Source organism: Gilbertella persicaria (assembly GCF_025201335.1).
Source record: "Gilbertella persicaria strain CBS 190.32 chromosome Unknown B0P05scaffold_26, whole genome shotgun sequence".
Lineage (NCBI taxonomy): Eukaryota > Fungi > Mucoromycota > Mucoromycetes > Mucorales > Choanephoraceae > Gilbertella > Gilbertella persicaria.
In genome coordinates this window covers 27367-52326 of record NW_026251987.1, presented here as the reverse complement: position 1 = coordinate 52326, position 24960 = coordinate 27367, and the positions used below count along the sequence as shown (strand labels likewise).

The 24960-nt window shown below is 38.1% G+C and overlaps 15 protein-coding genes across 15 annotated transcripts; 8 read left to right on the top strand and 7 right to left on the bottom strand.

Moving 5' to 3' along the window:
* The first annotated feature begins 1786 nt into the window (after positions 1–1786).
* B0P05DRAFT_546471 (uncharacterized protein) lies at positions 1787–3034 on the top strand. Its single transcript, XM_051578760.1, has 3 exons — positions 1787–2301; positions 2342–2923; positions 2974–3034. The coding sequence occupies exons 1-3, from the start codon at positions 1861–1863 to the stop codon at positions 2995–2997; spliced, it is 1047 nt and encodes a 348-aa protein (XP_051433614.1). The 5' UTR covers positions 1787–1860; the 3' UTR covers positions 2998–3034.
* On the bottom strand, positions 3035–4285 carry B0P05DRAFT_546469 (RNA polymerase Rpb3/Rpb11 dimerization domain-containing protein). Its single transcript, XM_051578759.1, has 8 exons — positions 4158–4285; positions 4063–4112; positions 3894–4012; positions 3710–3848; positions 3585–3661; positions 3415–3530; positions 3224–3370; positions 3035–3170 (listed from the first exon to the last, which is right to left on the bottom strand). The coding sequence occupies exons 1-7, from the start codon at positions 4256–4258 to the stop codon at positions 3313–3315; spliced, it is 660 nt and encodes a 219-aa protein (XP_051433613.1). The 5' UTR covers positions 4259–4285; the 3' UTR covers positions 3035–3170; positions 3224–3312.
* A 2-nt stretch (positions 4286–4287) lies between these two features.
* On the bottom strand, positions 4288–5483 carry B0P05DRAFT_546462 (uncharacterized protein). The gene is made up of 5 exons (XM_051578758.1): positions 5287–5483; positions 5191–5231; positions 4952–5146; positions 4440–4908; positions 4288–4385 (listed from the first exon to the last, which is right to left on the bottom strand). The coding sequence occupies exons 1-5, from the start codon at positions 5413–5415 to the stop codon at positions 4320–4322; spliced, it is 900 nt and encodes a 299-aa protein (XP_051433612.1). The 5' UTR covers positions 5416–5483; the 3' UTR covers positions 4288–4319.
* B0P05DRAFT_546460 (uncharacterized protein) lies at positions 5484–6158 on the bottom strand. Its single transcript, XM_051578757.1, has 3 exons — positions 6078–6158; positions 5922–6037; positions 5484–5869 (listed from the first exon to the last, which is right to left on the bottom strand). The coding sequence occupies exons 1-3, from the start codon at positions 6132–6134 to the stop codon at positions 5695–5697; spliced, it is 348 nt and encodes a 115-aa protein (XP_051433611.1). The 5' UTR covers positions 6135–6158; the 3' UTR covers positions 5484–5694.
* B0P05DRAFT_546455 (uncharacterized protein) lies at positions 6159–6957 on the top strand. The gene is made up of 4 exons (XM_051578756.1): positions 6159–6399; positions 6453–6488; positions 6549–6685; positions 6731–6957. Exons 2-4 carry the CDS (start codon positions 6461–6463, stop codon positions 6905–6907), a joined length of 342 nt encoding a protein of 113 aa, XP_051433610.1. The 5' UTR covers positions 6159–6399; positions 6453–6460; the 3' UTR covers positions 6908–6957.
* B0P05DRAFT_546446 (uncharacterized protein) lies at positions 6935–8197 on the top strand. The gene is made up of 6 exons (XM_051578755.1): positions 6935–7089; positions 7131–7301; positions 7380–7492; positions 7540–7621; positions 7669–7980; positions 8029–8197. Exons 1-6 carry the CDS (start codon positions 6973–6975, stop codon positions 8164–8166), a joined length of 933 nt encoding a protein of 310 aa, XP_051433609.1. The 5' UTR covers positions 6935–6972; the 3' UTR covers positions 8167–8197.
* Positions 8198–8201: 4 nt separating this feature from the next.
* On the top strand, positions 8202–9162 carry B0P05DRAFT_546441 (eukaryotic translation initiation factor 3 subunit J). Its single transcript, XM_051578754.1, has 4 exons — positions 8202–8263; positions 8330–8671; positions 8719–8819; positions 8866–9162. Exons 1-4 carry the CDS (start codon positions 8251–8253, stop codon positions 9115–9117), a joined length of 708 nt encoding a protein of 235 aa, XP_051433608.1. The 5' UTR covers positions 8202–8250; the 3' UTR covers positions 9118–9162.
* Positions 9144–10562, top strand: B0P05DRAFT_512113 (uncharacterized protein). Its single transcript, XM_051575633.1, has 2 exons — positions 9144–9381; positions 9446–10562. Exons 1-2 carry the CDS (start codon positions 9180–9182, stop codon positions 10453–10455), a joined length of 1212 nt encoding a protein of 403 aa, XP_051433607.1. The 5' UTR covers positions 9144–9179; the 3' UTR covers positions 10456–10562.
* An 853-nt stretch (positions 10563–11415) lies between these two features.
* Positions 11416–12304, top strand: B0P05DRAFT_546435 (uncharacterized protein). The gene has a single exon (XM_051578753.1). The coding sequence runs from the start codon at positions 11464–11466 to the stop codon at positions 12268–12270; it is 807 nt and encodes a 268-aa protein (XP_051433606.1). The 5' UTR covers positions 11416–11463; the 3' UTR covers positions 12271–12304.
* Positions 12305–12366: 62 nt separating this feature from the next.
* On the bottom strand, positions 12367–13716 carry B0P05DRAFT_472589 (aspartate aminotransferase; the record flags this gene model as incomplete). The annotated part of the gene is made up of 3 exons (XM_051574690.1): positions 12367–13178; positions 13227–13470; positions 13546–13716. The coding sequence occupies 3 exons, from the start codon at positions 13714–13716 to the stop codon at positions 12367–12369; spliced, it is 1227 nt and encodes a 408-aa protein (XP_051433605.1).
* Positions 13717–14508: 792 nt separating this feature from the next.
* On the top strand, positions 14509–15700 carry B0P05DRAFT_546429 (uncharacterized protein). Its single transcript, XM_051578752.1, has one exon. The coding sequence runs from the start codon at positions 14610–14612 to the stop codon at positions 15591–15593; it is 984 nt and encodes a 327-aa protein (XP_051433604.1). The 5' UTR covers positions 14509–14609; the 3' UTR covers positions 15594–15700.
* A 243-nt stretch (positions 15701–15943) lies between these two features.
* Positions 15944–16159, bottom strand: B0P05DRAFT_472404 (uncharacterized protein; the record flags this gene model as incomplete). The annotated part of the gene is made up of 1 exon (XM_051574678.1): positions 15944–16159. A coding segment is annotated over one exon (216 nt), but the record flags the coding sequence as incomplete, so codon positions are not given.
* An 82-nt stretch (positions 16160–16241) lies between these two features.
* On the top strand, positions 16242–19073 carry B0P05DRAFT_493104 (aconitate hydratase). Its single transcript, XM_051575350.1, has 6 exons — positions 16242–16257; positions 16331–16499; positions 16546–16792; positions 16837–17151; positions 17200–17966; positions 18022–19073. Exons 2-6 carry the CDS (start codon positions 16464–16466, stop codon positions 19012–19014), a joined length of 2358 nt encoding a protein of 785 aa, XP_051433602.1. The 5' UTR covers positions 16242–16257; positions 16331–16463; the 3' UTR covers positions 19015–19073.
* Positions 19052–21554, bottom strand: B0P05DRAFT_144092 (uncharacterized protein). Its single transcript, XM_051573063.1, has 4 exons — positions 21313–21554; positions 21103–21265; positions 19501–21057; positions 19052–19445 (listed from the first exon to the last, which is right to left on the bottom strand). The coding sequence occupies exons 1-4, from the start codon at positions 21379–21381 to the stop codon at positions 19090–19092; spliced, it is 2145 nt and encodes a 714-aa protein (XP_051433601.1). The 5' UTR covers positions 21382–21554; the 3' UTR covers positions 19052–19089.
* Positions 21555–22047: 493 nt separating this feature from the next.
* B0P05DRAFT_546412 (peptidase S8/S53 domain-containing protein) lies at positions 22048–24889 on the bottom strand (the record flags this gene model as incomplete). The annotated part of the gene is made up of 5 exons (XM_051578751.1): positions 22048–23674; positions 23728–24057; positions 24112–24362; positions 24417–24541; positions 24599–24889. The coding sequence occupies 5 exons, from the start codon at positions 24884–24886 to the stop codon at positions 22074–22076; spliced, it is 2595 nt and encodes an 864-aa protein (XP_051433600.1). The 3' UTR covers positions 22048–22073.
* Between the last annotated feature and the right edge of the window lie 71 nt (positions 24890–24960).

Here is a 24960-nt window from a genome sequence, read left to right as displayed (position 1 = left end):
CGTTATGAGGCTAGCTGAACTTTTACAATAAAATCATCAACAATAGCTGTCACTAAAAAAGCATCTTGAATATCAATCGAGCCAGCAAATGCCTTTCTTTTCTTTTCGTTTATGTTTAAATGAATAGGTTCAGTACTTATGAATGTTTCTTATCTAGGATAAACATGGCAAGGAAGACATAAGGTCATGAGGTTATGCTTAATAAAATGCTCATATAACTATGGTTTTCAAGCTTTATTTTATGTATTTTATATTGCAGAGAATTTTATTACATATAGTAAAAAAGCAAAAAAAGAAAGAAAAGTTGGTCTATTGCCTTAGTCTGTAGCAAACAATGATTGCGTTTGTTTCTGTTTTCAGTTGAGTGGAACACTTGTTTAGGTTGTCTATTTCCTGTATACATTTAGTAGTATAGCTCAAATTGTCGATTTTGTAGAGTGCCTGCTTATTGGACGGTGTTTGTATTTTTCCAATTGTAAGGAAATGAACTCCAGTTGGTGCATACTTTTGTTCAACAGATTCAAGTCCAAGCGTGTCTGTAGAAGGAGCATTCAATGAGAACTCATCAGAGAAGTAAACCTGACAATCGTCTTCTTTAAGTTCTCCTGAGTCAGTGATGCTTCTAGGATTAAAGTTTGTTGGATCTACAATAAAAAGGAACTCAGGAAGACTTTCCTGAGGAATCAGATTGCTTTTGATCGCGCATTCAACACAGTAAGAATCTTGCTTCAACTAGTATAATAGATAGCGATTAAATACTTCTTCAAAACGGGGGGGGGGTTTAAAGCTGGCATTTATGATCTCGAGTGTTCTTTGCCGAAAAGTACTGTTTCATTGTAGGATAATCCCCCTTCATGAAAGGTAACATATCAGAACATTTGATTTTAGAGGTCATGTCTTCTTCTGACAATGAGCACAAACTAAATCCATATAGTGGATTTACAGAAATCAAGGAACACAATATCTAGCAGATATGTTTTGACAAAACCAATTCATACAATAATAAGCATCATCCATGTCTCCTTTTTTGAATGGCGTCACTTCAATCCAGATAGAGTCTCTTATAAGCTGATTGTCACCAACACCATTACCTTGCTGATATTGCACAAAAGCATCAAACAGGATTTGGTCAAATGAATTCTTTTTGTCACCAGAGGAAAGAAACAAATGTTTAATTTGCGGAATAACGCATCGAAACAAAAGCTCAAAAGGAACATCAATATAAAAAGAATTGCTACTATTGCTGTTGAGTCGGCGGTTAATGTTGGAAGCATAGCTTTGAATGCTTAAGGGCTACTTTTCTTGAGTTTGCGATGCTATGGAGGCTGACATCAACATCACAACTATCATCAAACAATACTTCAGTATGCTCGGGAAGATCAAAGGCATCAGATGTGTTGCTGCCTAATTCAAGCCGCTCATTTTTGTTAAAGAATGCGTCTTTGACAAAATCGACTTCAGATAATTTACAGTTGTTCCAATGCCAAAGGGCCGTTTTTTTTTAAGGGCGGATAATAAATTTTTTCAGAGGTCGGTTTTTAAATCTTAAAGAGCAATAGCTTAAATTGAGTGTTTCAAGTACCCATCAGTACCCCAAATCTGAAGCTAAGAGTGAGCATTGGTATTACAAATTGTATGCTCACGAGTACTGATGGATACTCATAGATACTCATAAGTATATCTCAGTGGCTTATTTCTATGTATTCAAACTCCGGATACACGGTTTCTATCTGCCCTCCAAACCAACGCAACCAAATTATCCGCCCTCTTCATGTTTTCGTCTCTTTGAGAGATGCGCTGTTTAAAAACGCTTTAATAAACTTTGAACCGGTAGTGTCTTCATTCTTTATTTTTAATACCATGCCAGCTTCTTACCTTGTTATTGGTGGTAATGGCTTTTTAGGTCAACACGTTCAAGAACAAATTCGTCTTCGTAACGATGGTTCAACTATTGCCGTGTTTGATATCTCTGAGCCTAAGGAACCTAAGCCTGATGTCAAATACTATACAGGCGATCTTCGCAAGTTTGATGATGTCTATCGTGCTTTAGAAGGCATCACAGCCGTGATTCATACTGCTTCTCCTCCTCATGTCAACAGTAGTAATCCACCTCGTGATCTCTATTTCTCCATCAATGTAGATGGTACCTTGAATGTCATCAAGGCTTGTCAAGAAAGAAAGATTAAAGTATTGGTGGTAACTAGTTCAGGTAGTGTTATCTCTACAGGTGAGCCTATGGTCAATATTGACGAAAGCACACCTTATCCTGCTCAGGCTGTGGATGTCTATACCGAATCCAAGGTAAAGTAATCGAGGGTTAACATCTACTCATCGCCATCAGATTGAATGTGAAAAGGTTGTCTTGAAAGCCAATGGTCAAGGTGGATTATTGACCTGTACCATTCGCCCCTCTGCTATCTTTGGCCCTGGTGATCGCCAATTAGTGCCTGGTATGCTTGAGGTCTGTCAACGTGGTCAACATCGTTTCCAGATTGGTCATAATCAATCCTTGATGGATTTTACTTATGTCGGTAACGTTGCTTATGCTCATGTCTTGGCTGCTGAGAAACTCGCTGTTCCTAACTCAGGTGCTGCTGGTCAAGCCTTTAACTTGACTAATGGTACACCCGTGCCCTTTTGGGACTTTGCTTCTCGTTTATGGGCTGTATATGGTTGTTATATGCCCAATAACAAAAAGATCATCTTGTCCTACAATGCCAGTATGGCCATTGCTTTGGTGAGTGAAACCATCTTGAGCATCAAGCAATTGTTTTGGGATAAAAGTCAGTTAAAAGAAGGCATGACGCGTGCAAGAATCAAGCAAGCCATGTCTTCTCGTTATTTTAATATTACAAAAGCAAAGACTATCTTGGGTTATGAACCTCAAGTAGGTCTTGAAGAAGGCATTCAACGCAGTGTTGCTGTAAGTCATACCATACCATATGATAGAGTACTCATTGTTTCTTTTGATAGCATTATAAGGCTCATTACCAGTAATTTCTTTTTTTTTTTTAATCATAATAAACTTAATAATTACTCCAAGCATTTGGATTGTCTTGTTCTTTTGTGTCTACTTCTTCTTGAATTTGCATTTGAACATAAGCCAGTTTGTCAACTAGGATCTTCATGGCCATGGTAACTACTTCTTCAGGTGCTAAAGATCCAACAGTCTATATACTGTCAGTCAAGCCATAGGGGAGGGAGGGGGATCATCATAACTTACCTCTGTCTCGAAATAAAACTTGTCAGGTTTTGCATTATAATCAAAAGCTATAAAAGGGCCATCAGTCAACCTATCGCTTACCATGTCCATCACTTACGAGCATCTTTTTCGGGCGGTGCTTCATATTGTGCATTTTTACTTAATGGCCTATACACTAGAGTAAATACAAGGCCCAATATGATTATCTTTACCATTCATCCACACTTTCTTCAAACCAATATGAAGTATGTCTTAATTTGTTATAAGGATCATATTCAAATGCAACACCACTAACAGGACTCCATTTAGCATGTTCTTTAGCAACGCCCTATATCAAATCTCTATTAAAAACTATGTACGCGTCATTCTTTTTTCTACTTGCCTTTTTAGCAATACACTTTAATTTCAATTCATGTCCTTTACGTAATTTGACTAACAAAACACCTGAATCATCCTTGTCTATAAGCCCTCTATCAGTATACACTAATCTACTCCTATTGCTTTTACCTTGTAAGACAGGCATAAAAGAAGGGTTGGAAGATGAAAGGTCGCGCGTAGTCACATCTTTTGTTCTATCTTCTGTACATTTGACATGAAGTGTCAATTCAACTGAACATTCTGGACAATACTGTGAACAAGTACAATCCTATTCTCCCTCATGAGTCTAATGCGTGACATAGTATCTACTTACTCTTGTATATCTTAATTTATCTACATCTCGACTGTCAATAGCCACCATACCAAGACGATGAGCCAAGAATTCATCGGCAAGGACGGTTGTATTGGTCTCTATTTCAACCATATCAATAGCTAAATAATAGGTAAGTCATTCAATTCCTTTATTCTAATGTGTTCTTTACCAACAGTAGGTACTTCAGCAATCATGACTCGACGAAGTGAATTGGCCACACTATACAAGTGTTCATCACATGAGGCGCGTTCAATCATGATTTACCTTAAATCAGTATCACTTAGTATAAAACTAATGCGATCTTTTGTTAATTCTTTAATAGTAATATTGGGACCACCAAGTCCATAAGAGCCTCCTATATCCATGATAAATAGATTGAACAGAAGAAAAAGAATATTTTTTTACGCAGATTGAAATATTTTTTTATTATTCAAGTGCACTCATTTGCCCCTTATAGTTTTGATAAAGAGCATCTAAAAAGGCAGGATCACACTAATCATACAAAGATATAAGTCATGTAGTCTTTGTATTGTTTATCGATATTACCTGAATCATGCTTAATAGTTGTTGAATAAATTCAGGCTTAGATAGCATGGGTCTATTACCGAACCTTCTGCTTATTTCAGGACCCATGATAGCCATCATATGTTGAGGCATGATAGGCAATCCCATATGTGGTGGAGGTGGAGGTGGTGGAGGTGGTGGAGGTGGAGGTGCTAATCCACCATGCAATGCTTGCAATAATGCACCTGAATTTCGATTTGTATTGGGTGAAGCAACAGGCGATGCCATGTTCATAAAAGGGGGATAAAATGGCTTTGTGAGCTCACCATTCGCAATGGCTCTTCTTACAGGTGGTTCATTTATATGCATGTTATTCATGGTATGGTTTAATGCATTCATATTGGGTTCTTGATAAGTAGATGTAGAAGCATTCTTTAACATTTGAAGGATATCAATCTTGTTGTTTGATTTAGGTTGAGTAGAAGGTAATGCTTTCATGCCTTCATGTAATCTATAAGTGGGTCAATGGACTGGTATGCATGATGTTGTCTTACTTTTGAATCTTGGCCAAAATACGCTCTCGATCCTTGATTTCATAAAGCCATAGTGCGCATGCTTCTCCTTCACTTGTTCGATAGATAATGAACTCATCTGTCAAGTTGATTTCTTCAAAGTCTGTCAAGTGTAAAAAGAAGTTTTCGATAGAGAGTCTGTTCAAGACGTACAAACCAAAATAAGGTGCACTTTTTCTATTTTGCCTGTTTGTTATTCTGTCTTGTGTTGATAGACCTACCCTTGTGTAAGGAAGATAACACCTTCATAACCTAGTTTTTCCTAAGATGACGTTAACCAATCTATGCAACGCTTAACTTTCTTTTTTGTCATTTACCCAACTTGTCTTTTCTGTATCAAACTTGTATACAACAGCATGGGCTGATTGGTCTAGGATATCACAAATATTGGGATCGTGTCTTTTTAACACTTCCAGGTTTAGTTTTTTACGGGCAACAAGATCCATATAACCAAAAAGAAGTGTAGATATGAAAATAAAAAATAGAAAAATAAAAATACAAAATAAAATCGATATGTCACGTGTTTTTATGCTTTGTCTCCATTTTATTCTGGTTTAATAAACCCTGTTGCTTTTTGCTTTTTATTCGCTTTATCTTCTTTTGTCTTTTTGGCTCTTTTCTTAGTTACAGATCGAATGGTTTGCATTTGTTCTCCCATCACTTTATCTGAAATAGCATTGGATTTCTCTGCTTCTTCTTCACGTTCTAATCGTTGCTTCTTTTCTTCATCTTCTACTACTGCCTATAAAAGAAGAGATATAAGCATGAACTGTATTTTTTTGTTGGAAGAGTATTCTATGTACCTCAATCTCCTTATTAAAGCTCTTGAAAGATTGTCTTCCTGCCATGGTTGCTTGTGTAAAAGGTAAAAAACTAGGTTGATGTTCAATCTGTATCTTTCTATAGTGTCGCTTTTTTTTTTAGTTCGATATCATTCAAAACAGACACATACGGTTTTTCTGCATCGATTTCTTTTCTATCCAATACCCATTCTGCTTCTGATATAACTCGTTTACGTTCTTTTTCTAACTGTTCTTGCTTTTCTTTTTCTAATGTCCTTTGCATAAACTTGGCATCATGAGTTTGGTTATCAATCAGAATTGCTTACCTTCATTCCCAATAGTCTGTTGGAAGGCTTTTTGCCTTCTTTCTTTGTTTCGGCCATGATAGTTGAAAAGAAGAAAGAAAGAAAAAAAGAAGTTTTTTGGTTCAAAAGCAATGCGTGACTATTTTTAAAGGTTGTCTTTCTTGAAAGCGTCATTTTTATTTTTTATTTTTTGTTATTTTCTTAAACGCGAACTTACATCATGTCTCGATCACCTGAAAGAATGAACATTGACGAAGGTAATCAATGCCATAACTCATCAATAGTTTAAACACAACATGCATAGATGTCAGAACAAGAGGAAGAGGATTCTCTAGTGGTAACCGTACGTGTGTGTTGTTGTTGCTGTTGTTGATTGAATAAAACATCTGTATATAGGACGTGGCATGCAAGATGAAACAGAACCTGTTCGTTGTAAGTTCAAAAAAAAACCTATTTTGTGTATGTGTGTGTGTGTGTTTTGACTATCAGTAGCTATTGAAGGATGGATTGTGATTGTACGTGGACTTCATGAAGAGACAGAAGAAGAAGCCTTGTCTGAACGTTTTATGGAATATGGTACGATCAAGAACATTCATTTGAATTTGGATAGACGTACAGGTTATGTTAAGGTAAAAATCAAGTGAAGATTGGATTGTCTATTGAAGCTATGATAGGGTTATGCATTTATTGAATATGAAGCACGTAAAGAAGCAGAGGCAGCTATTATGGAAGCAAACGATGAAAAGTTCCTTGGAGAGACAATCAAAGTCGACTATGCTTTTGTTAAAGGACCTTCTGTTGATAGACATGATCGTAGACGTGATCGAAGTTTAAGTCCTGCAAGAGATTAAATATATATAAAAAAAAATAAAGAAGCCCGCATTTCTTTTTTTCTTTCTTATATATACATTTTTTTATGACTGAACAAACATTTTCAGAAATATATGCTTCATTTCTTTTAAAGCAAGAAAGAGAACACCAAGATACATTTACTGCTGCGTGTTATGTGTTTCTTCAGTTTGAACCATCTCGAGTAAGAAGAAGATTGAAAAGATTGAGAACTGATTTTATTAGCAACAAGCGACACGACTTGGTATCCTTTATATCCTCTATAGACACTATGCTATTCTTCCTTTAGACCATAATCCTTTTCTGACTTTCTTTTTACAACTGACAGAAGAATTACCCACAGATTCTATTGAACGTCATTTTGTATTTTGTATCTTGGAACAAAGTTTGCCTGATGTAAATAGACACACACATATATATATATATATATACAAAAAAAAAAAGAGAGAGCGATGGCTTACTCATCATGTCTAGTTAGAAAACACATTACCTCATGAATTATCCAGTCATATCTTGCCACCTATTCAACAGAATGCAGTATGGATAAATACACTCAAGTTAAAAGTAGCGCGTTTAATTGATGATCCGTAAGTGTAAAGAGATGAAAGAAGGGTACTTACATCCTAGCTCTTAGTGATATAGTGATATTGAATCAAAACACCCGTCAGTTATTATCAGAAGCATCGACAAGGAAATTGACTTTACCCGAACATGAAGTAAGCACTGTGCACACGATATGTTACTCATAGATGGCATCATCAAGCTATTAAGCCATGAAAGATTATCAGATTATCCACTCTGTCAACTCATACCACCCAATCAACTGCCGAGCTTGATTGATTTCAACCAATTCCTTGCCCTGGATATTGTACCTATCTTACTTGGATCCAACCCAGCCTATCTTCAGTCTTTATTAGACACACCTGTCAGTATCCATTCATTAGAAGTGGTACATCATGTCCTGATGAACCATATGGTCCTCCCTGAAGAATTCCTGCATTATTATATATCCAACAGTATTCGATCCTGCGACCAATTAGAAGAAGGACCCAAAAGAGATAGACAAGTGAAACAGGTACGGAATACATTCGCCTAAAAGTATGATTGATATAGACATGTTTAGGTGACGCGTTTTATTCAGTCTTTATTAGAAAAGAAGATCATCCCTATATCTGATTATTTTGTTGAAATTCAATCCTTTTGTGTTTCTTATATGAAGCTAAAAGGTGTTGCTCAACTGTTTCGACTTTGCTTCCAATAAAATGAAACCAAGTCACGACTTTTTTTTTTCCTTCTTTTTTTTTCTTTGTTTTTTTTTTGTTGTTATTATCAAACACGCTACACTATGAGTGATTGGGGTAAACCAATAATAATAATAATAATAATAATAAATAGTCAATAACAACCACTCACCTAAAGCGTAGAGGACGAAATCGATGTTCAAATTGCTGTTCCCAAAAAGAACCAATGGGATGACGAAGATGCCGAAGACAATGTCAAAGAGTCTTGGGAAGATTCAGACCAAGAAGAAACCGAAATGCCCAAGAAAGCTGCACCTGTCATCAAAAAGAAAGTGCCCTTAAAGCAAAAGATTGCCGAGAAACAAGCTGCTGAAGAACAAAAAAAGAAGGAATTAGAAGCTAAAAAGTTGGCCAAAGAACAAGAACCTGAAGAAAGTGACTATGAACGTTTGCAACGTTTGCGTCGTTTGGAATTAGAGGCTGATATGGCCAATGCTACAGACCTTTTCTCGGGCGTCACGGTTGGTAAGTATCAACAAGACATGAATCATGCTCACTCATGTATTGGATAGCTGACATGAAGGATAAGCCTATTGAAGAATGGAAGCCCAAGAACCGTGTTGAATTGGATGCTTACCGCAAGAAAGTGGTGGAGATTGTCACAGCTGCTTCTGTAAGTTAAACGCGAATGATGACCCCTATCTCATACATGAATATAGAAATCCATCAACTATGGTTGGTTTATTGATGAACTGTTACACGACATTGCTTATCCCTTAAAGGACACAGAAGTCAAAAAAGTAGCTTCTTCTTTGACTGTCATTGCAAATGAAAAACAACGATTGGCTAAAGAAGCAACCAAGAAGGGCAAGACAAAGGGAAAGCCTCAATTGGTAGCTGCTGGTAAGAATGCTGCTGCTGATGATCGATATGGTGATAATGACTATGATGACTATGATGACTTTATGTAACTTTTTTTTTTTTTTTTTAATAAAGTGACTCTCTTTTTTTCATTATTATTTCTCTCTTCTTTATGGAAAAGGCACACTCAAAGAACAAGACAGTCGATAGAATATCACGCTTATTTCAAAAAAAACCCACCAAGAAGAAATCGGTTGTTTCTTCGAGTTCATCTGTTTCTCTATCTGATTCTGCTTCTAAACAGATCAGTGAGATGAGTACCCCTAGAGTCAGTTCATCTATCGAATCACATGTGCCTATACAATCAGACACAGGTAAAAAAAAAAAAAAAAAAAAGAAGCGATAATAAAGTTGCTCATCAACAACGCATGTCGATAGCTTCTATGCATTCCAAGTTGACAAGAACATTGTCTTTCAAAAGTGATGTGTCTATACAACAACTGGTTCAACAACAAAGACACGTATTGCAAGAATTAGAGGCACAAAAAGCACATTTTCAATCTCAAATCCATCAATTGACTGAACAACACAACAAGACACAAGACAAGATTCATCAGCGTCAAAATGACATGACTTTATTAGAGGCCAATTATCAAACCCATTTACGCTCCGTTCGATCTTCAGATGATGATCCAGCCAGTATAGCCACTAAAATAGGCCAGTTAAGACAGCACATTCATACACTGGCAAGTCAGTTAGTGCCCTTTGCAGAACCCACCATCACAGCTGAAAAATTAAGTACATTATGGCTTAATCTTGGCCGTTCAATTCAACAGTTAGGAAACCCATTACCTGAACACCGATTATTGATGCTGGTAGAGAAGTTTATGATGGATGTGCTTGTTCAAAACTTGAACATTCATCTGTTTCCTGGATTGACATGCAATCAAGCCTTTGTTGAATTACAACAATGGTTTGATGAACACGACAGCGTTTATTTCTCAACACGATTAAGGCAAGAATTAAGCATGTTAGTGGTACAGCATAAAGACAAAGATGGAGGAGATATTCAAGAAGCATGGCAAAAATCGATTGATCGTAACTGGAGTCATCTTTACCGTGGACTACAAAAAGCATTTCCTACTTATCTTTGCAAGACATCTCAAGAGGATGAAAAGGCAAGAAAAGCAGCTCAACACTATAGCCAACAATTACGTGAATTAGTAGAAGAAGCGATTGAGTTAGGATCAGTCATTAAAGGACAAGAAGTGGCCATCACTGCTGTGGATGTGAGGGAAGGCAACCAATTGTTTGATAGTCAACTGATGGAAGATGAAGATGGTCAGACATCAGGCACGATTGCATTCTGTATTTCACCTCCTTTTGTTGTTAAAATCATGGATACCTATAAACCCTTAGTCAAAGGCAGAGTGCTTTGCTTTCAATAAAAAAAACTATTTATTCATCATGTAATCACCGCAGTTTACTTCATGTGTGCTGGAGTGATGATGGCTCTTTTTATAGATCAAGTCAGTTGATTCACACTGTGTGTTCCTGAAACAATAGATATAGCTTACTGCGTACATAATGTTACAAAAAATGTGATATTTTCTATCCAATCAAAACCTTCCTTACAAAGCTAAATCAAGATAAAAGGAAGGACGTCATCCACACCATGATTCTTTTTTTTTTTTTGCTGCGCCACGACATGATTGGTCGTGATACAGGAGGTATAAAAGTGAGGATAGAACCAATAAATGGATCGTTTTCTTCCCTTTTTTTTTCCTTAACTGCGAAACAGTTTTTTTTTTCCCCTCCACCATTAAGAAGAAGAAAAGGAAGAAAACCATACATCTTTAAACCTCGTCTATGAAATTCAATTTCAACCTTTAAACAACTACACTACATCGATTCGTTTCTCTCTCTTTTCTTTTTATATATATATACATAAACTTATCTTCCCACTCTATTTTTCAATGAATACTAGTCGTCTTTAGGACATTCTATTATTAAATCCTTTTCTCTTTCTTCTTCTTTTCTCTTTATTTTTTTATATATATATAAAAACTAGCAAAAAAAAAAACTCCCTTTTTTTTATTATCACACTTTTTAAAAACCCACCCTTTTTTTTTCAATTATTTTCTCCAACAGACCTTCTCTTTGCAGCTTAAATACTTTTCCTTTTTTAGTTCCACCTTCCAAAAAAAAGAAAAGGAAACGCTTTAAACTAGACAAAGAACAACAGTACAAATGACAAATGATTATTTACACACTCTTAACCAAGGGCGACCTTTGTCGTCCGCAGCAACACCTGCAACACAACAAACAATAAACGACTGTACATATTCAGAAGAACGCCCATGCGAAAAATACCGTCAATTTATGGACTCATCTCGTCAAGAACGCACTTTTATGATTGAAAAGCTAGTTGGTAAGTTTGACTTAAACACAACATCATGATGCTAATAGGGTTTGACCCAGAAACATTCGCTAATGTGATTGACTCTATCTGGCACCCAAAATTCCTGATTGAACATCAAAAAGCCAAAGTTATGCCAACCAAAGGCTTTTGTAACGAAATCCTAAAACGATCTAAAGCAACCTATTCCACTGTTCAAATTAGCCTTTTTTACGTCTTTCGTGTCAAAAAAGTCGTTCATGAAAAACTCTATCAACGCATTCAATCTAATTCATGCAACATGCAGACCAACACGCAAATGGATGACTTGCAGTGCTGCGGACGACGCATGTTTCTTGCTTCCCTGATGGTGGCCAGCAAGTACCTTCACGATAAAAATTATCACAACAAGGCGTGGGCCAAAATCACCGGCCTTGATATCAAAGAAATCAATGCTGCGGAAATGGCTTTTCTAAAGCTGATTGACTACAGACTCCATGTCAGTAAACCCACATTTGACAGATGGTATACACAACTCCATGGACATATCCAAAAGGGATTCAAACACACGATGAATAAGCCCATGGTCAACACACCACCCACAGTGTGTCAGTCACCTTCTTCAGTCATCAACACAAATGCGGTTCATCATGCGATGATTCACCAGAATTATCCCTCACCACCACCTGATGAATCCAGTTTGACATCACCACCCACAATGGAGACAAAACCTGCTTGTTATCAACGTACTGATTCAGGCGTTTCTTTTGATATTCTTTCCCCACCTTCCTCTCAACACACAGGAACAAAGAGATCGTTTGATCAAGACGAAGCAACTTGTTTTGCAAAACGTCTTTGTCAATAAATTCAAGTTTTCTGCTATTCCCATACACACCATTTTTTTTTCTTTTTTTTATTTCATAATAATAAAATCCATGATTCTCGAGGGAAGGCAAATGCTTCATACGTTGCGAACAACATCATCAATGGCTTTAGCTAAATATTCAACATTGGTAGAAGAAACACCGGCCATAGAGACACGGCCATTATCAGTCAAATAGATAGAGTATTTCTCTTTGAGTACTTTGACTTGAGGTGCCTTTAGACCTGTGAATGAAAACATACCAATTTGATCTGTGATATGGTGCCAAGTACCAGGTGTCTGAAGTTGAACCAAATGATGGTAAAGAGCCTTTCTCATCTCAATGATACGATTCGACATGTATTGCAAATTCTCTTTCCATTCTTGATACAAGGCTGGGTCGTTCAAGACGATACTGACAATACGAGCACCAAAAGCAGGAGGATTCGAGATTTCGGCGCGTTGGAGTTTTTCAAGTTGAGACAAGACACGCTCGGCTTCAGAACTGGATTGGGTCACAATGGTCAAATTACCAGCACGTTCACCGTACAAACCAAAGTTTTTAGCAAACGATTGACAGACAAACAATTCGAATCCTTGTTCAACAAAGTAACGCACGGCCCAGGCATCATTGTCTAAATCACCAGAAGCAAATCCTTGATAAGCGCAGTCAAAGAAGGGGAACAAGTCGCGTTCACGCATGACTTGAGCAATACCCTTCCATTGTTCACGTGTAGGATCAACACCAGTAGGGTTGTGGGCACAGGCATGAAGAACAAAGATAGAACCTTCAGGTGCTTGACGCATGCATGCCAATAAACCTTCGTAATCCAAACCGCGGTTGTCGGGGTTCCAATAAGGATAATCTTCGACTTCAAACCCCACCAAACTGAAGATAGCACGGTGATTAGCTATCATAAACATAAGTATCCTCTACAATTGGTCTCATTTAATTTTACCCCAAGTAGGATTAGAGATATAACATTTTTTGCTCTTGGTATAAAACTTGGAAAGGAAAAGAGCACCTGTGTGATTAGCACCGGTACCAGAAATAGTTTGGACACCTGCATAACGCTTTTCTTGAATAGCAGGGCTGTCTTGACCCAAAATTAACTTGACAGCAGCATTAGTGAATGCGGTTGTACCAGCAATAGGTTGGTATTCATGATCCAAGCTTTCATCGTTATAAAGAATCGATTCAGCCTACATAGATAGATAGATGACATGAGTATACATGATCTCTCTCTTTCTTCCCTCCTTTTTTTTTTGATTCTTTACCTTCTTTACAACAGGAAGCACATAAGGCTTCAATTCGTCTGTACGGAAAGCTCCTACACCAATATTGATTTTATTGGGGTTCTTATCAGCCTTGTATTGAGCAGTGAGGTTGAAGATCATATCAGGGGGAGCCTGAGGCACTTGATTGAAGACAGAAGCAGAGTCTAACATGACCTTAGCATCAAAAACACAACATAGGCAAACTTACTTGACATAGCAAAGTGGTTGTTGATTTGGTCAAGACGTGAAGAAGACATGTGTATTTATAAAAAAAAATCGCGGGTTTTATTTTGAGATGTGGAGTCACTTGTTTTCTGGGGAGATTACAGGTTGAGAAAATATGTGTCATTTTTTTTTTTTTTTTCAAACTTACTTTGTTAATAAAATAAAGAAACGAAAAGAAAAAAAAAGTGATGGTTGGTTCTGCTACCTATTTTATTATCATTACTATCATCTTATTGAAAACCATGTGAAAGCAACAGTTAAATTGTTATTTTTATTTATTTATTTATGTATTTCTCTATCGTGGGAATTTATCACAAGTTACTGAATAAGTATAAATGTTTATGGACATGATGCCGAAGCGAGCCATTTTTTTTTTTTTATGTATTTAATAAATATGCCTTTATTAACAAAAAAGAAAAATGAAGAAGAAAGGGGAGCTATACTGTATTTTCTTTTTTAAGGTTCAAGATCGAAATAAGCATAATTTTCTTTTTGTCGACAATACCTTGGCTTAGTAATAGTAACAGCAGAACAGTTGAACTCAGATTGTATCTGTTCTCACAATGAACCCTCTTTTCATTTCTTTATGATGTTCTTCTGTGGAACTAAAGCTTAGACCCCAACGTATAAGACCTAGGCACTCAGCAGACCAGTACAAATAAATCATTGAATGGCAGCCCCCCTTCCCCTCTCTCTCTCTCTCTCTCTGAGTTACTGAAAAACATGAAAATGGACCAAAAAAAAAAAAAAAAAAAAAAAAAGACAATGATTTATCAACCATTGACACAGAATGAGAAACTTTTTTTTTGAAGGGGTTATTCTATCTTTCTTGTATTAATATGAATTCTTGGTGTGTTTTACCTAATGAAATACTAGAGTACATTTTTCAGCATGTTGATACTGAGACTGCAACTCAATGTCAACGTGTATGTCACCATTGGAATGCAGTTGCTCAAAAAGCTACTTACAGCCATATTACCATCCACAATTTAAGCCAAATGAAACTGTTGATGCGGACCCTCATGTCATGCTCTGTAGGTCAATACGTCAAACAACTTTGCATAAAAGGCGTCTTTGATCCTCTTATGCTGGAAAAAGAAATCAGACAAAAGACGTTCCATGTCTTGGCCAGCCTTACACCTCGACTCCAAGGCCTCAGTATACCCTGGGTCAGTGTAAAATTTTGGGCGTGCTTGAGGACTGCATTACTAAACGGATACTGGAAGCAACTCGATACAGTGCCTCAACCCACCAGTATGTTGCAAATGAGCGACTATGGTCTTGCTACAACGATGATGAGCAATCGCATCAAAAGCATCCAGTTATATATCACTTATGATATGAGAATGTACCAAAATGATGACTCGAGTGTTGCTTTATGGACACATCATTTGCGTGCTTTTCATTATTTGGAAAGTTTGTTTCTTAAGAACGATAAAAGGTCCCCCTTACATGCTTATGATACTATGATTGACGCTTGTCCGACATTGAAACAGTTCAAGTTGGCTACGCATCACCAAGGCCTCGCTATCATCGAGCACTCTTTTTTTCGCGCCAAATCAGTGGTTCCAAACTACAGTATATCTCATTTGGAATTAGTTTGTGATTATCTCTCAAGAAACGATCTTGTCTATTTGATCCAAAAATTCAAAACATTAAAGCATTTGATGATATTGCATGAAGATAATAAGTCATGGCATTTACAAGAGTTAAATGGCATCGATTTTGATATTGTCGTCCAATTTCATGACTACATACGAAAGCTTGAAACATTCAACGCCAAGATACCATCTAGTTTTCTGAATCAACAACTGAATTTTTAAATAAAAGAGAATACCTTTGTTTACTCCTCAAGAAAAAAAAAGAGGAGGAAGGAGGGAGAGGGAACCGTTCTTGCGTAAATTAAAAACTCGAGCCTTACATACTTGCTAAACAAAGAGAGAAGAAAGATAGTATTATATATATATATATATATATATATATATATATAACTAAGTGCAATGATTGTAGGAGTTCAGCTAACCTCATAACCTATTAGGTTGTCATAAAGTAGCTCAATTTGTCGGCGACAGAGGCACAGATATAATAGACATCGTAGATATAGTGGAGAATGGCCTGGAAAAATGCGTGGAAAAATAGGCAATGTCTGTGTTACTAATGAATACAAGACCTCTCAGACCTGCATCGTCTGTTTCAAGCATTTAGAGCACCCTTGATCAGTCGAAGAAAAGAATGGAAAGGCGATCAAAAGATGAACAAAGGGTAGTTTGATGTGCGTCAATCCTGAATGTGTCTCTGTTAAGCATGGCCGAACTACCAAGTCTCGGGATACCCTTTCATGTTTTGCAATAGGTCTATCCGGCTTAACCTTGTGCTTTCTCGGGATACCTATTTCCCTCCCCCACTTCTCCCAACATCAAATCAGTCAATACGACACTGGAGAATTCAAGTATCTGTCCTTCTGTGATCCAAATAAGGAATAATTAGGTAAGATTTTTTTTTTTAAAAGGATCTCATCCAATCTCAAATTTTGTGACTCGTTTGTTTCTGTTGCATTTAGCGATATTCCTTCTTCATTTGGTAATAGATAAAAGATCATCTCCATCCACTCATTCATGTAAATAATCCATCTTGCATTTTTTTCTTTCTTTTTTTCTTCTTCTTTCTTAACCCTCCCCCCTACTCTCTTGGCAATGATTACTGCTTGTTTAAGTCAACAAACACGCAGAGTAAGTATACATTTGGAATATGAAAACAAACGTCTAATATCAACAGACAACACAAACTGCTTTCCGTAGTTTGACTGCTCGCTCTTTAGCTACTCAACATAACCCTATTGCTGAAAAGAACTGCTCTTCTATTACACCTCCTTATGCTAAATTAACAAAAAACCTTGATCTTGTCAAACGTATTTTGAATGACAGACCGTTGACTTTGGCTGAAAAGATTGTCTATGCTCACTTGAGAAATCCTGAAGAGATCGTTCCTGTTCGTGGAGAAACTTATTTGAAATTATCGCCTGGTAAGTCTTGAAACCGATCTGAATGACAGCTAAGACAAGACTAGATCGTGTGGCTATGCAAGATGCTTCTGCTCAAATGGCTCTTTTGCAATTCATGCTGTCTGGTATGCCTACCACTGCTGTTCCTAGCAGTATTCATTGTGACCATTTGATTGCTGCTCACGAAGGCGCTGACAAGGACGTGGCTCAATCGATTGTGACCAACAAGGAAATCTTTGACTTTTTGGAAAGTGGTGCTAAAAAGTACGGTATTGCTTTCTGGAAGCCAGGAAGTGGTATTATTCATCAAATTGTGTTGGAGAACTATGCTGCTCCAGGCGGTCTCATGCTCGGTACAGATAGCCACACACCCAATGCAGGTAAGTTGTTTCGATGAGCGTAACCAACCAACTAATCAAATTGTCAAGGTGGATTGGGTATGATTGCTATTGGTGTAGGTGGTGCTGATGCTGTGGACGCTATGGCCAATATTCCTTGGGAACTCAAGGCTCCTAACGTGATTGGTGTCAAATTGACAGGCCGCTTAAATCCTTGGGCTAGTCCTAAAGATGTCATTCTCAAGCTTGCTGGACACTTGACAGTCCGTGGTGGTACTGGCCACATCATTGAATACTTTGGTGAAGGTGTTGATACTTTATCTTGTACTGGTATGGCTACCATCTGTAATATGGGTGCTGAAGTGGGTGCTACTACCTCCGTCTTTCCTTACACTAACAGCATGCGTTCTTACTTGCGTGCTACTGGCCGTGGTGCTGTAAGCCAAGCTGCGGATGCTAACACATCTTTTTTGAATGCAGATAGCGGTGCTCATTATGACAAGGTGATTGAAATCAACCTGTCTGAAGTCGAACCTCATATCAATGGTCCCTTTACACCTGATTTAAGTACACCTTTAAGTAAATTCAAGGATTTCATTCAAGAAAATGGCTGGAAGGATGAATTGAGTGCTTCCTTGATTGGTTCTTGTACCAATTCTTCTTACCAAGACATGTCTCGCGCTGCCTCAATTACCAAACAAGCGACTGAAGCTGGCGTTGATATCAAGTCACAGTTTTTGGTAACGCCTGGTTCTGAACAAATCCGTGCTACGATTGAACGTGATGGTCAACAACAAGTGTTTGAACAAGCAGGTGGTCAAGTCTTGGCGAATGCCTGTGGTCCTTGTATTGGTCAAGTAAGTACTCACTGTAAATAAAAAAAAAAAAAAAGATATGCTCATCATCCAATAGTGGAAGCGTTCTGAAAAACAAGGCGAAGAAAATGCCATCTTGACTTCTTTCAACCGTAACTTCCGTAGCCGCAACGATGGTAATGCCCAAACCATGAACTTTTTAGCTGCTCCCGAGATTGTCACGGCCATGGCATTTGCTGGCAAATTGTCTTTTAACCCCATGACAGATAGCTTGACAGGCAAAGATGGTCGAGCCTTCCGTTTCCAACCTCCTACCGGTGATGATCTCCCTTCCCAAGGTTTTGAAGCAGGCCGTGCTACTTATGAGCCTCCTTCTCCTACTCCTACACCTGATCCTTCTGTCAAGATCAACATTGACCCCAACTCTAACCGTCTTCAAGCACTAGACGCTTTCCCTCCATGGGATGGTGAAGAATTTAAAGACATTCGTGTGTTGGTCAAAGTCAAGGGTAAATGTACTACAGATCATATCTCTGCTGCTGGTCCATGGTTGAAATACAAGGGTCATTTACAAAACATTGCTGAAAACACCTTGATTGGTGCTCAAAATGCTGACAATGGTAAAGTGAATGTGGTGACTGATGTGACCAGCAACAAGGAAGGCTCTATTCCTGAAGTGGCCAAGTCTTACAAGCGTCAAGATATCGATTGGACTGTGATTGCTGATCATAACTATGGTGAAGGTTCTGCTCGTGAACATGCTGCTCTCCAAGTACGTTATTTAGGCAGCCCTATGATTATCTCTCGTTCTTTTGCTCGTATTCATGAAACTAACTTGAAGAAACAAGGTGTGATTCCCTTGACATTTAAGCATGAAGCTGATTATGAGAAAATCAATGGTGGTGATGTGATTGAGACACAAGGCCTTAAGCAGTTGGCTCCCGGATCTACTGTCAAATTGATTGTGACTAAGCCAGATGGCTCTAAAGTCAGCATTGATGCTGTTCATACCTTAAGTCATGATCAACTTCAATTTATTCGCGCTGGTTCTGCCCTTAATTTGATTGCCAAGCATGCTGCTCAACAGTAAAACCCCCTCCCCTTGCTTTTCATACCATAGAATAACAATAAAAAATAGGTGTAGATAAAAATCCTTTATTCTTCTTTACCAAGTACGTGTAACAAAGAGATGGTATATCTTTGATTTGAATTCAGATGTTTGAGATTCAGGTCTTGTACAATTAGCAGTAATGTTGATTTTAAATATATTGGTACCTCTTGTTAATGAGGTAGATTGCCACTCATCATCAGAGACTGGATTTAGTTTGACGTTGTTCTGTAGGACAGTAATAGTCAATCTCTGAGTTTCTGCCTTTAAGGGTTTAGCGAGATCAAGTTTCATTGTCAATGTATCCACACTAGCAGGGACATGAAAACTATGGTTAGCATAGGCCCCATCCATAGACAAATCCACTTTTTGATCAGCAGAATAAATCCTGAGTTCTTCCATAAGCAGTTCCACTAGTTAAGCGAAAATGATAAATACATCACACAACATTAAAAAAGTCATACTTACTATTATCTTGACACAAAGCATAAAATTCCTTTGAAGCTTTAGGGAGTGGTGATGTTGGTTCATTGTTATTATTATTGATAGGTGAGGTTGTGTTGGATTCAGAAAAGGGAGAAAAGATGGTAGTAGGACGATTGACATTGGCAGCAGCAGCAGCAGCGGCGGCGGCAGCGGCAGCAGCTACAGCAGCAGTAGCAGCAGCATTATAAGCATTCATATCATAAGCATTAGGTGCTTGAGGCAATGTGGGCTGTAGCATCATAGGCATCATATGTGGTACTTGTAAAAGACGTTGCTGTTGTTGGTGGTGTTGTTGATACAATGGTTGCTGCTGCTGCTGCTGCTGCTGCTGCTGTTGTTGTTGTTGTTGCTGTAATAGATAGGGATTGATTTGTAATAATTGTTGTTGGTGTTGTTGTTGTTGATCTGGTTCTATACTATGTGTTCTTGATTTGTTATGTGTCAAGAATCGTCTTGATTTGCGCTTATCTTCACTAAGTGCATCAGCATCAAAGGGTCGCTGTGTCAAATCTAAACTGAAGATAGCATCTTCTTGACTGACAGGAACAGCCAATCGAGCAAGAATACGTTCTTTCAGACGATGCAATAAGCGCAACAAGAGTTTAGCATCTCGAAAGATACGGGAGCCAGGTTCATTGAAATTAAGTGCATTTTCAAACACCATTTTCATATCATTCATCCAAGCGTGTAAATGGGGGTACTGCCTTGTCTGCATTTTCTCTGCAATTTGAGTTAAAGAGATGGGTGTTTTGATGGTTTTGTAGTATTCAGGATACTCATGTCTATCAGGTAAATCTTCGAATTGTTCAGAGTATAATCTGTTGGTATTGTCTGTGTGTGTACGAATCGCATTGAATAGTTCAATTTCAAATGCAACAGGATCAAATGTGTTGATATCAATCTCTTTTGTGGGTCGAACAGCAGCAGCATCTGTTTCACTCTTAGGTGGTCTTCCTCTACGTTTCTTAAGCATTTGGCCATCTGCTATTTGTGGCTGATACATTTGAGGCTGAAATGATTTTATGGGTGTAGGAGGAGGAGGCATTGTGTTCTGCAATAAGATTCTTTGCTGTGGTTGTACGGGTGGTTTGGGTGTTGATGAGGGTTTAGGTGGAGAAGGAGGTGGAGGAGTAGGTTGTTTAGAATCAAAGATACCTTGCCAACGAGGATCTTGTTGATCAGACACTAGATCAAAAGGTACTTGACCATGTATATTCTCTGCTTTTGTGTTTGCATGGTACTTTTCAATCAACAAACGCACAATTTTATCTTTATCACCAAAAGCAGCCCAGCCTAAAGGAGTAGCAGAATACCATGTATCATTCAATTCTACATTGGCACCCTTAGTCAACAAGGCTTCTACTAACTGAATGTCACCAAAATAACAAGCTGCATGAAGAGGAGACCAAGTGAATTTATCTTGGAACATTTCTACTGGTACAAGTGCATTTGGATCCATATCTGGGTCATTCAACATCTCTATCGCCTTTTTAAATTCTCTTTTTGCAATGGCAGCATTCAATGCCTTTAGTTTTTGCACTATTCAAGACAGAATGAGTTTGGGATCAGTCATGGCGGACTTACTGTTGGGTTTCTTTGGCTTTTCTTGTTGTTTCTCTACAGCTCGGAGTTTAATGGCTTTGATTTTAGGTGGAGATGCTTCTGCATGGTTGGTTTTTGCAAATGCTCCTCCAGGTAATTTTAACAAGGCTTTTTCTTGTAATCCATGCCATTGTTTGACAAATTTCTAATAGTTTGAATAAGTATGATGCAGAGTGAATTTTTTTTTTTTACTTGAATCTGAACAGCATCTTCATACACTTGAGATTCTTTTCTGTTGTATTTCTTTGCATTCGAAACCATCAATTCAATGTCTGCCTTAAATTCAGCAAGTGATTCGTATTCGCGTGCATCTATTTTGGCCTGCAATAACAAACTAAATAACGCGTCATTCTCGTCTTTCAGGTTTTTACCTTCATCGTATCAAGTGCAATAGGTTGTTTGATGATTTCATAATAGTCTGGATAATCTTCTGGAAAGGGCAATTCATAATAAAAAGTACATCGTTCATACTCCTCACTAAAGATGATGAGTGACGCGTTATTCTTTCATTTACTTTACTCCTCAGGGTCTTTGAGTTCAATCAATGCTTTATAGAGTTGTCTGATCAATTCATATTCACTGTTGTCAACCTAGCAAAGCATAAAAAAAATAAGTTTTCCTTTTTTATACAATTTAATTTATTTGTTTGATTTCTGTCGATTGTTTTAATTACTTTGTCAGTTCTTCTTTGTCTTTTGTGCTCTCTATAATCTTTTTCTGCTGTGTTTGTTCGTTTTGGTCTTTTGTCCATACTGTATAAAAGCTAATTAAGTTGAGTTTGGCTTCATGTTGCGCATCGTACGTGCGTCTTTACCTTGTGCTGCTTATATCTAAAGAAGGGGTTCTGAAAAAAAAAGTTGTCTTTTATAAAGATGAACACACGCAAAAAAAAAAAGAAAAAAAGAATATCCTCCCCCTCCTCCTTCCTGACTAAAAAATTTCCTTTCGGAGTTTTAATTTATTTGAATGTTGGGTGAGTACCATATATCATAATCTTCTTCATCATCATCACGGCCAAAAGGACGAAGTGCCATGACTTTAAGTTGATAAGAACCCTGAGGTAGTTTGATTCCTAGAGCTGCTAGCTGATTTCCCATCATACCTGTCTGAGAAATACCTCTGTCTTGAGTCACAAAGGTAGTTGTACTTTGATGACGACTGAGTGGACCTAAAGAAGCTTGTTCAGGTGAATTGGCTACATTGCCATACCAGCTAAGTAACAGAACATCATTAGGATCCTGGATGCTGTTTCTTCCTAAATAGCGTGTATAACCTCCTGGAATTAAACCAAAGTTTTGAGAAGGATTCGAAGCATTGACAGCAGCAATCGTCAACAAAGGTGTCGATTCTATCAATTGAAAGGAAAGTAAAGCAGGAGAGAAAACATTGACCTTTTCATTGATCATGCGGGGCATGGTGTTATTGACCAGTAAAACAGGCAATTGAGATAATTTACTCGTCATTCCAGCATAAGGCACATATTTGATATCGCTAGGGTTGTGTGTCTTGGTCACCGTGATATAGCCTGAATAGATGGAAGGAGGAAGTGCCTGGGTGGGTGGCGTAATACGAACAGTGATGTTCTTTTGTTCATTGGCTTGGACAAGAACAGTAGCAGGTGCTTGGACTTGAGCTTCAGATCCATTGGTTAGCATAGCAGGTTTACTCAGGGGCAATAGCGTGTTGGCAAGGGACTGATAGGCTTGAGCGGAAGAAGCCACAACATGGCCAATCGTGTACTCAGTAGCCATACGTCCATTGTTCTTAATCGTGAGTGTGTATTCATGATTGGCAGCACCATGGTCTATATCATTTAAACGGATTTGCTCAGGTGTAATAAACGTATCTGTCGTTATTGCACGATAGACATCTACTAAGCCTGCACCCTGTCGTGCTACAGAATCCAAATGTTGCTTATGATCAAATAAACCAAAGGGATGGCCATTGTTAAGTAACATGGTGCGTACTTCTTGTGCACTAATGGCTCGATTCCCACCTCTGGACTCTTGAAGCAGAGCCACAATGCCTGCTACATAAGGACTTGCCATACTTGTACCACTGAGTGTAGCATAACTCCCCAAGTCCAAGGGATAAGTGGAATACATCTGTCCTCCCGGTGCACTTAAATCAGGCTTCAAGCTTAAATCAGGTCCAAGTCCCCATGAACTAAAGTCACTGATAAACCCAGCTGTTGGTACAGGAAAACTCACATCTTGAGGTGAAAATACGGCCTTGTCTTGGGATATATGCTGAAAGAGAAGATTGCCATCCTGGTAAGAAATACCTCCATATTCAATAGTGGCTGCATGCTCTGAAACAGAAGGCGTTATAGGACCAGGCGCATTGTTATAAATAAGCACACCAACGGCACCTGCATTAGCTGCATGCATGATTTTACGAGAGAACATACATCCACCACGGTTCACAAGGGCTACTTTGCCTTTCAAGTCAAGTTGCAATGGATTACAAGCATCATTGGCTGCTAAAAAAGTAGAAGTAGGCACAATCTGTGCTTCCCCGATATCAAACACCTTTCCGGTTGCTGTGGTATAGCCTAACATAGCAAACGTAAGTATTGTTTGATATGGATTCTTATAGGAGCATTACCTATGGTCATATTGTTCAACTGAAAGGTATGAGAGAGAACAAACCCATTGTCAACACTTGCAATAGAGAGAGCATGTTCTCCAAGAGAAGGCGCACCCACTTCAAACATGCCCTTTTCACCTTCATTACCCGCTGCAGCACAGACTACCATGCCTCTTAGCGCTAGTTCATCAGCCAACAAAGAAGAAGGTGATTCAGGCCATCCTATATCGCCCAAAGATAAATTGATAATATCCATTCCGTCTAAATAAGCTGCTTCCATGGCTTTCATAATCACATCGTCTGCACTGCTACCAGAGCACCCAAAAATACGATAAGCACCTAGTATAACTAAAAGAGCATTGAACATCATAAAGCTACCATCCATTTTTTTTTCTTGCTTACCATCAGGTGCGACGCCGGTGAAATGAGCATCCTTGGCTCCAATAATGCCTGCCACATGTGTACCATGTCCATTACAGTTGTCGCGAGGATCTTGATCAGGCATAGGTAGATTCTCGCCAGTATAAGCATCACCTACAAAATCATAGCCATAGGCTACGCGACAATTGGGACCAAAGCAACCACCAAGAGCAGGGTGCATATAGTCCACACCCGTATCAATAATGCCTACTTTAATGCCTTTGCCTGTCATTCTAAAACAGATATAAGCAATTTTTTTTCTTTTTGCTCTCTACTGAACACCTTACCCTAATTCGTCTCTGACTTTAGATACGCCTGTATTGTTGTAATGATCAAACAGAGGTGTAATATAGTTGCTTGATATAGCAGCATCATTTTGTACATGTAAAAAAGAAGGTTTCGTTATCGTGTTCTATAAAGAAGACATCAGTGTCTGGCATGAAGTTCATAGGTTTGAATTTTTTTTTACCACTGGCCATGCTTTCTTAATACCAGGTACTTTTTCAAAAAATAAAGCAGTATCTTGTTCTGATTTGAATGCAATCGAAACAGCATGAATTAATTGATATTCATGCCGGACAGTGTAATTGATGTTGTGATGATCGAGTTGGTCATAAAATAAGGCTCGTTTAGATAATACAGAAGGCGTCTTTTCGAATTCAACAACATAGGTGTATGGTACAAATCCTGTCTTTTTTGGTTGAACAAGATGGAATAAACTTAGTAAAAGAATACAACGGGTGATTTTAATAAACATAGGTAAAGAAAGATGTAAAAAAAAAAGAGAGGGACAAGTTCGTCTTGACTTATTGAACTTGTCAAAATTGACCT